Here is a 10,487-nt window from a genome sequence, read left to right as displayed (position 1 = left end):
TTTAAAGGGGTTATCCAGTGCTACAAAAACATGGCCACTTTTCCCCCCTCTCTTGTCTCCAGATTGGGTGGGGTTTCAAACTCAGTTCCATTGAAGTAAATGGAGCTTAATTGCAAACCACACCTGATCTCGAGACAAGAGCGGGGAAAAAGTGGGCATGTTTTTGTAGCGCTGGATAACCCCTTTAAGTGTAAAGCTTCTCAATAGTAATCCATGTTCCCACATTCATTATTGTGTAATAGAAGTCAGAAGGAGACAGTGGACTATTGTATCATCGGTGTGCAGACAGGACTGACATCTAATAGAGACGTTGAGAGATGTGTCTATAGTGGCAAAGCTTTACAAGGTGTCAGGGTGATGAAACATGTACCGTGTTAGACACCTTTATTTCCTTAAAGGGCAACTCCAGCAAAAAAAAAAAAATTTCCTTTCAACTCAAGTGGTGTCAGAAAGGCCAGAGATTTGTAATTTACTCCTATTAAAAAATCTCAAGTCTTCCAGTACTTAGCAGATGTTGTATGTCATAGACATAGATATGCAGGACATACAGCAGCTGATAAGTACTGGAAGACTTGAGATTTTTTAATGGAAGTGCCCACCTAACAGTGACTATCCCCCTGATGGCATAATTGATACCTTAACAATTCTTTGGTTTTGTCAAGAGCTAAGTTACTTCCAGTGATGTCTGGCATCACACTCTACTGAAAGAAACAGCTATTTCATAGGTAAAAGATAGCCGTACAAGTATTAAAGATGTAATGTCCATTAAAGGGGTACACCCTCAAACTTTTTTTTCTTTTAAATCAACTGGTGTAAGAAAGTTATATAGATTTATAAGTTATTTCTATTTAAAAATCTCAAATCTTCCAATACTTTTCAGCTGCTGTGTGTCCTGCAGGAACTGGTGTATTCTTTCCATTCTGACACAGTGCTCTCTGCTGCCACCTCTGTCCATGACAGGAACTGCCCAGAGCAGATTAGGTTTGCTGCTGCTCTGGACAGTTCCTGATATGGACAAAGGTGGCAGCAGAGAGCACCGTGTCAGAGTGCCAGAGTGAAAAGAATACACTACTTCCTGCAGGACATACAGCAGCTGATACAAATTGGAAGACTTAAGATTTTTAAATAGTAATAAATTACAAATCTATATAACTATCTGACACCAGTTTTATTTTTTTTTGCCGGAGTCCACCTTTTAGGTGTGATTTTTACATGACAATTATCACCATGACCTAGTTTTACACACACATATATATATATATATATATATATATATATATATATATATATATATATATACATTTAGTTCATTAGCATCTGTGATTTTCCTATGGAAGGTTTGCTGTCACACGGGTCTTCCTCAGCCTCAGGTACTTTGTGACTCATCGCTGACATCACGGATGACGTCTTTAATGTTTTGTACAAAATGTCCTTAATATGTTCAGTGTAGTAAGAAGCCGTCATTGTACAGATCAAGTATTCCTGACTCCAAATGGCAAATAAACTTTACTGTTACCATATTGCGGTATATACAATTTGTTTTTATAGTCTTTCTGGGAGGCAAGGTGACCAAAACCAGCAATCTGGTATTTTATGGTGTTCACTATGTGGGATAGATAAAATATTTTTTTTTTAAATTTTTGTTAAATATTTTTCATAGAATTCATGGAATATAGGGATTTTGTTAATTTTTTTTATACTTCTAATAGTTTTAAAAAACTTTTTTTTTAGTAGGCAAACAGAAACAGAACATGCAGTCTTTTATCAGTTGTACAGCAATATTAATGCATTGGTGTGTAGTGTCATTGCTGACAACCACTGTATGACTAACAGCTAACACCCATCATATATCGGACCGGTCACATCATGGTATATTATTACATCATGGTATATTATTACATCATGGTATATTATTACATCATGGTTTTCATTGTAACGGATACCCTCGCTGCTTTGATTGGTTCCCAGAACTCTGGAAAACAACATAATCATACTACATGTAGAAACCAGGTTTGAAGTTTTCCAGCCTTGTGTTTTTTTCCCTCCCATTGAAATAACTAGAAAAGAAAGCCACACGCTGTGATGAATAAGCCATGCATGTTATCAAGTAATATCTGAGGGGTTTTTTGTTTTTTTTTCTATTGGTTGTGTCTTTAATTGAAAAGTCCATTGAATTGAATAGTAAAGACGGTGAAAGGATCGTGAAAAAAGAAAAACTGTGTGTGAATCAAAAAAATAAATAACGTCCGCTGTTTGCAGTAGACATCCGAAAATTATTGACATGATCATTATTTTGACGTCCGTGCAGACAACGCCCAATTGTGTGCAATGGACGTTCGTCATCCCATTGACTTTAATGCATTGCAATTAAATTGCGGCAATAACGGCCATTTTTTTAAATAGAAAAAACAGCCACTTTTTTTTTTGTCGTTGTGTGAACATACCCTTATAGTGATACTAGTCAACTGCTGCCTTCCACTAGTCCAGATGACCAGTAGTTCTACAGAGATGAGCATGTCCAAGTGGGGAAGGAGATTGTATGAAGAATCCAGTGAATATTCTAGGCACTGGGCACCATCAAAGAACTGTTGGGGTGTCCAAGACCCAGAATATCCATTGGCTTTTCCATAGGATCTCCTTCCCCACTTGGGCATCCTCATCTTTACATATCTGAAGCATATGTAATATTTAGCTAAATTTTACAGATTTTAGCCTTTGTAGGGGACCATTCACACCAAGGCTTCAGGTCAACAACCTGTCGAAAAGCTTTGACATGTGACATGTTTTTAATGCTCCCATTAACCTTAATGGGCTGAACAAGTGACTGTGTGTAGTCCGTCTGTACAGTTTCCATCCATTTTCCCAGTATATATATATATATATATATATATATATATATTAGCTATAGCTGATCACTTGGAGTTGGCTGCTTCAGAATAGAAAGAAGAGGCTAATGCTTCTATCTGCCAGCAGAAAGGAATTGGTGACATCATCCTAGATGAATTCCAAGCCCATTCAATGGCTTTTCCTAACAGCTTAAAGTTTCCGCTTATAGGGACAGGAGACCTGCTCCGGAAAGGATTTCTCAGTTTTAGACAGAAAAATAAATTTCTTAGTTTTAGACAGAAAGCCGCATAGAGCAAGAAAAGAATTATACACTGGAAAATTACATTCACCCATACTGGATAAGGCTGGACTTACAGTCTGTTTTTTACAGTCCGTTTTTTCATCAGTTTTTTGCCAAAAAATGGATGTATTACTGTTTTGATCCGTTTTTCCATTGACTTCCAGTATAAAAGAACGGATCAAAACGCTTCCTTTTTTTTTTTAGTGTGCACAAAAACGTGGTGTTTTTTCTATAATGGAAGTTAAAGGAAAAACGGAACGGATGGCACACAAATACATCTTTTGCACATTTTGCAAAAAAAATAAAAAATGAAAATCACATGGGAGTTTGTGTCTGGTTTATGTCAACCATCTAGTAAGGTTAGGGAAAGATCTAATGCCACCTATATTATGAAGAGGCATTATACTACACCTAGCCTGCAATATTGCATCCTTCCACCAAGTTATCCTAGTCCTATGACTCAACGCTACATCCTGTGGAAGAGTTTTCCATATTCTCATTGTTCTCACACTTGAGAAAAACTCCTGTGCTGATGGTAAGAAAGTTTCTTTCAAATCAACTGGTGTCAGAAAGTGAGAGAGATTTGTAATTTACGTCTATTTAAAAAATATTCCAGGACTTATCAGCTTCTGTATGTCCTGCAGGAAGTGGTGTATTCTTTCCAGTCTGGATACTAGGGGAGGTTTTATATGGAAATGTGCTACTGCTCTGGACAGGGGTGGCATCAGAGAGCCCTTGGTCAGAAAAGAATGACATACAGCAGCTGATAAGTACTGGAAGACTTGAATTTCTTTTTAAATAGAAATACATTTGAAATCTCTGACACTTTTTGGCACCAGCTGATTTAAAAAAATTTTTTTTTGCTGAACTTCTGTACCCCTTTAGGCTGGGTTCACACACAGTATATTCCAGGCAGTATTTGATCCTCATGTCAGGTCTTTATGGCAACCAAAACCAGGAGTGGATTAAAAACACAGAAAGGCTCTGTCCACATAATGTTGTAATTAAGTCGATGGCCGTCATTTAATGGCAAATATTTGCTGTTATTTTAAAACAACGGCCGTTGTAGTAAACTAATGGCAGTTATTTACTGTTATATGTCGGCCATCCACTCAATTTCAACATTGTGTGAACAGATCCTTTCTGTGTTTTCAATCCACTCCTGGTTTTGGTTGCCATGAGGACCTGACATGAGGACCAAATAAGGTGTATGGCGGTCTCCTAACTCTCCCATGACTGATACTGTTGGTGGACAGCTGTTGGATTTTTACTGCCTGACCCTTAGCAGCACCACGCTTCTGGTTGGGGTTTACCCCTTCCCTCAGGGGTCAGGGGAGAGAAGGATCAGGTATTTAAATTTTCAACACACCCAATCCAGTTGTCCTCCAGGGGCATATGCCACATTAGACCCTGCATTGCCCAGCTCGTCCGGTGACTGGCAGTTTCTACTGGGTCCACGTGTCACAGGAATCAGCGCTGAGCAGTGGGGACCTTGAGCCACCTTCAGCGGGGGATCAGGGCAGGAGAGTATCACCAAAATTCTATCACCCTGACCCTTAACAACCCATTCAAACATCATTTGTCACATCTCTTCCCAAGCTTCCAATATCTGGAAGTTCATTCTGTACATCTAACAGTGTTATCAGTACAAAACGCCATTATATGACACCATTGTGTTTTCCGTTATCTCTGTTCTAAGTTTTGCAACATGACATTAATACTTTAGGATCTACTACTACTCACAACACCTAACAGCATAGAGGTCAGATGGTGTCAGGATTGTCTCCTTCTTTTATAAGCCAATTTCTTATGCGATACACAATTACATAATAGAAATATAAAGAGATACAATGTTAATATTCATTTGTCAGGATCCACTGTAGAGATCAATGGACGGCATGGCCGCTCCTAAGTTCAGCAGACTCCCCAGGGCTGGGTGATACATTTGCTTATTCTCTGTGCCTTTAGTCAGTTTAGCTAACAGGAAATGATGTCATAGTTCTAATATGTTTCATATTTATTTATTGAATGATGTGTTTCTGTAATGAATATATGCATGCATGTGACAGTCTGCACTCAATGCTGATACACCGGGACTATTAGACCTTAATGTTAGCAAAAAAATAAAATAAAATTCTGTATGAACTTTCAGGTATGATTCTCAGCTGAGCAATATGGTGACTAATGCAGAACAGTGATTACATCTGTACAGGGTCCAAGTATATTGCAGTTTACTATGAGATTAAAGGCTACTCACATAAAATATAAAAAATTGTTACTCACACATACTCCCTATGGGACATAGGGACCTGTACTTTATGTGTTCTGCATGTGTCATGGAAAACTTTGAAGCCTCTGTAACAGTCCAGCCACAGTTTCTCAATACATATCATATCATATGCTTTGCTAGCGACTACCAGGCTGTTGCTGCCTGCATGAGCAGGATGTTACATATCAGCAGCTAGTCAGTTTCACTCTGTAATGTGTAAATTGTTCTGTATCCTGTATCTGATAAATAACCAATTTCTTCACTCTTTCACAGAAATATCCCATCCATACATCTTCTGGTCCTTTTATTCCAACTATAAATGCAATAACTTCAAGTCAAGACCTTAACTGGATGGTGCAACCAAGTGTTAGACCGTTGTCCTTACCACCCTACCATAGTCCACGTCACGGCGTCATCAGAAGCATGGGAGGACCATTAAGCATGGGCCGGAGAAGACAAGGTGAACATGTAAGTAGTCAAATTATTCTGGTTTCATTATGCCTACAATGTGCATGTACTGTATCTGCCCCAGTGCATCATAGGAGTATAGCTAAGTAGTTCAGGATTTATTGACTATTTCTAGTGCAAAGAAATAGCAGTCAGCTACTGAAACAATGTGGTTACACCGGTCTCCACTCTAGGAAAGCCCTTTTGAGATAAGCCCATGAGCTGTCACTCAGGTAGTGCTATCTTTTCCTGTGATATAACAATTCTACAATGTACAGCACAGAGATGAAAGGGGACTGACAAGGTGAAATGTTACTCATTTCTTTACATGTATCCACACACAATAAAACATCCAGCACACTTTACCAGCTACAGCTGTTTTGCGCACATGTGCTCTTCTTCCAGGAGCACGAAACAGCTGTGGCTGATAAATTAATAAGATATAACAGGGCATCTGTTATTATGAGTCCACTGTTTTTCTCTGACCTTAGGCTACATTCACACACCTGTAGTGCAGCCTGCGGCCCACGCCATCAATGTGCATCTATAGTGCTCGGTTTTCTTCCAGAAACATTTGTGATTTGTGATGATAATGATCATGATTATTAACAGCCGTTGTTATAAAAAAGGAAAGCATGCTATTTTCCGTCTAAAAGAGACACTGTGGTAAGATAGCCTTACTGTCCTATTCATGTAAAATATCCCTATTCAAATAAATGGAAATGATTTTTACTTGCAGAAGCTTCTGCATGGAGTCTGTTGCATATGAGTTCACCATTATAGGGTATGTGCAGATCTGCTGCAGATCAGTTACAGAAAATGTGCAATGTTTCTGCACCAGGACACATGTATTGGCAGAGATGCAAGGCATGCCACTGGATTTATTCTGTGAATTACAGTTTATATGCTATACATGTACTTACACATTATCCCAATTCAATGAGGCGAATTTACATGAATAGGTTTTTCGTCAAGAAGTGATGTGTCTGCACATGCAGTAACGCAATGAATTAGGTTTAATTGTTTATTTACCGTCCTTCATTGCGTAATTCAGCGTGTGTGTGAACATACCCTTAGTTCTCTTTTGTCTGTAACACAGACTTCAAATCTGCATTGTAAAAAAAAAATCTGTGCCATATGAGCTACAGCATGTGTTTCCATTAAAAACGGTAGGACATGGACTTTAGGTGGATTCCAAAAGACTTTACGTCCTGTATTTTGCTCCTGGGCATACCAGGTACTTTCACGGTTAAAATTTGTAGTTTGTCAGAAGTCAAACTAGCTACACATGTGACGGAAACAGTTGACGGGCGACTCATAGACCTGTGGCATGAGTCAGAAGGAAAAGGAGCTAGGAAATGGGCGCCAAACCACAACTTGAAGCGGGATAAGCATTAATGGCTGACTCACTGGGTCACACACACTCATGGCCAATCCTTCTATTCATAAAGATATCAGACCTCATTCATTCTAGGGTTCACAAATACACCATGACCTGTGTACACAGTAAGCACACAGGATGCTCTGGGCCTTCTACCTAATGTCCTATAACTTTAGTATGCCTGCTAGTCCGAGTGTTATTACTGTTATCATTAGTACAATTACGGTACTTTTCTTTCTTATCGATTGCGTTTTGTCTACACAGGTGTCACACGAAGAAGAAGAGAGACGAAGAGTCCGTAGAGAGAGGAATAAGATTGCTGCTGCTAAATGCAGGAACAGACGCAAGGAGCTGACAGATTTCCTACAGGCAGTAAGTACCTAGAGAATTGGAGGCTATGCCATGTATCAGGGAGCATTTAACTGAAAAATAACTACATAATCAGTACGGTAGAAAAAAGACACATGTCCATCAAGTTCAACCAAGTTGGGGATAGATGCACGGAAGGGGGATATACAAGGATAGAGAGAAGGGGGGCAGATGATGATAGGTCCTATACATATGCATTAATCAAATCTAACAACTTGTCTAAGGCTATGTTCACACTACGTAAAAGTACGGCCGTTGTTGCCATCGGCAACTACGGCCGTACTTTGTATGGTGTGGAACACAGCCTGTTCTTCACATAGAATACACTCCGGGCGGGATCCCATGCGGCGCTGCAAAGAACTGACATGTCAGTTTTCTGAGGCCGCAATGAATTGCGGCCGTAGAAACCCATGTCAGTTCACACAATGAAGCGAGCGGCTACGGACGCTTGCTTCATTGTGCGCTATGGGAAGTTCTGATGTGGGCGCGCGCTCATGCGCCTGCATCAGAACACTGCGGCCGGAAGGATCATCCGCCCGGTACATAAGTACCGGCTGGAATGATTTTTGCAGAGACCAGCCGTTCCATGACCCGGCTGGGTCATAGAACAGCCGGTCTCTTACGCAGTGTGCACATGGCCTAAGCCTGTTTTGAAGCCATCTACTGTGTTTGCTATAACCAGATCCTGGGGTAGACTGTTCCACAGATTCACTGTTCTCATGGTGTAGAAGGCTTGACTTTTTTTTTTCCAGTCGGAGGCAGTGCCCCCTTGTCTTTTAAAGGGGTTTTACCTGGAACATCTTTTTCCCATATTTCTTGTAGGGGCCATTTATGTATTTAAATAAGTTAATCATATCTCCCCTTAAACGTCTCTTCTCGAGACTAAACAAATTTAACTCCCTTAATCTCTCCTCATAACTAAGATGCTCCATTCCCCTATTAGTTTAGTTGCCCGTCTTTGTACCTTTTCTAGCTCTAGGACATCCTTTTTATGAATCAGGTTCCAAAAGAGAGTCCATGCCTGTTTTAATGCATGACAATATCCTGCTGGCCTTCGAAGCAGCTGACTGACATTGTGTGCTGTTCTGTAGTCTATTATCTACGAGTACACCCAGATCCTTCTCAATCAGTGACTCTCTCAGTGTATAGCCCCTATTACACAAGGTGATCTCCGGAAGCAAGCGAGCGCGACCTGTCAGGTGATGGATAGATCGTCCAGGCAGCCCACATAAGATAGTGGCGGTCTGCTTCCACCGCTCCTTCTCCATGGAGCGACGGCAGCATATCACTATAGTGATCGTTGACATTTCAACATATTGAAAGACAACGAACAGCCAACATCGTGCATGTTGGCATATTGCTGTCTTCTATTATACTAAGCGATTATCGGCCGTTACATGCGGCCGATGATCGCTTTGTGTTATATGGCCTTAATTCCCCCTAGGACATATGATGCATACAGGTTATAAGTACCCAAGTGCATAACTTTACATTTATCCACATTGAACTACATGAAAACAATAAAGAAAATCGACAAATACGGTGAAAGGCTTGGGAATGACAAATTATGGTAATTTTAAAAAATAGGTAAAAATATTTGTATTATTTCAATCCTGTTTTCTATCATTTTAGGAGACAGATAAACTTGAAGAAGAGAAGTCAACTTTACAAAAAGAGATAGCTGAGCTGCAGAAGCAAAAGGACAAGCTGGAACTGATCCTTGATGCTCACCAGCCCATCTGCAAGGTGCCTCGAAACCACCATCCTGCCCAGCAAGCAGACACCTATAAGATCCTCAAGGAAGAGCCACAAGAAGAAGCAGCAAGAGGCTCCAAAGTGAAACTCCCCAGAATTGAGCTCAGCAGCACCGTTCTTGAACCCGAAGCTCTTCACACCCCTACGTTGATGAAAACGCCATCCATCACCCCCTTCACTCCAACTCTAGTCTTCACTTATCCTGGAGCCCAGGAGTCCTGTTCCACCGCACACCGCAGGCTCAGCACCAGCAGCAGTAGCAGTGGCGACCAGAGTCCCAGCTCCCTCAGCTCTTCCACAATATTGACTCTCTAAGGAAATCTTTGCTATGTTAATGAGTGTTACACTATGTCTAAGGAGTCTCATTTGACTTTAGCCAGTATGAATATTGTTCTTATAGGATCTAATTCACTCACTCAAATTAAGGCATGATATCACGTTTCTTAAAGGGGGTTTGCTATTCTTCCTTTAAGAGATTTGACAAGATGCGTGACCTCTTTTTCTATGGTCACAAGTTTATTCAGTAATAGAGCTATATTAGACCGCAGGGTCTCAGATAAGGCAGAGCCGACATTTAACTGCATGATCACTGTAATAAAAGTATTAGATAATAAGCGGCAGAGCCGATGGTATTTTCTGTAGTTGTGGGTCATGTGTAGAAGTAACAGCAGAGCTGGTCTACTCTGTGTTAAAGTATATTTTTATATGGTTATAGCTCGGGGCGGCATACGTACATTTTGATAATGTTACATTTCTGACGCCCTCGGTGTAATTGTTGTTTTCATGTTTTTGACTTATTGTGCACTTTGAACTCACAAAATCTACATTTAATACTGTATGAAATAGATAATATATATATATATATATTAAATATAACACTGTTCATTTGTTTAAAATGTGTGTTACAAGTCATTGTGGTATTTTAGAGCCTGAGAACATAAGGCAAGCAGAGATGATATCCTAAAAGTGTCTAGAGGAACCGTATAGGCCCTGTTCACACTGCTGTAGGAGTCTTCATTGGCAGCTCTATCAGATTTTATACCTATTCCAGAACCCTGAAGGACCTCAAGGCATCTTTATGATGGATCTGGCATATCAATGTGGCCTCTGTTATAAATGGAAGTCTTCATTCACATGTG

The 10,487-nt window shown here is 40.1% G+C and overlaps 1 protein-coding gene across 1 annotated transcript in view; it reads left to right on the top strand.

The window, feature by feature from the left end:
- FOSL1 (FOS like 1, AP-1 transcription factor subunit) overlaps positions 1-10,207 on the top strand; it is a 12,193-nt gene extending 1,986 nt beyond the window's left edge. Inside the window, exons 2-4 of the mRNA XM_069968241.1 lie at positions 5,670-5,864; positions 7,489-7,596; positions 9,226-10,207. Of these exons, the coding sequence (XP_069824342.1) occupies positions 5,670-5,864; positions 7,489-7,596; positions 9,226-9,663 (741 nt within the window). The 3' untranslated portion in view covers positions 9,664-10,207. The remainder of the gene's footprint in view (positions 1-5,669; positions 5,865-7,488; positions 7,597-9,225) is intronic.
- The last annotated feature ends 280 nt before the right edge of the window (positions 10,208-10,487 follow it).

The sequence above is a fragment of the Dendropsophus ebraccatus genome, chromosome 4, assembly GCF_027789765.1.
Source record: "Dendropsophus ebraccatus isolate aDenEbr1 chromosome 4, aDenEbr1.pat, whole genome shotgun sequence".
Classification (NCBI taxonomy): Eukaryota; Metazoa; Chordata; class Amphibia; order Anura; family Hylidae; genus Dendropsophus; species Dendropsophus ebraccatus.
The sequence above is the reverse complement of the archived record's forward strand: the minus strand, read 5'-3'. Positions and strand labels throughout refer to the sequence as shown.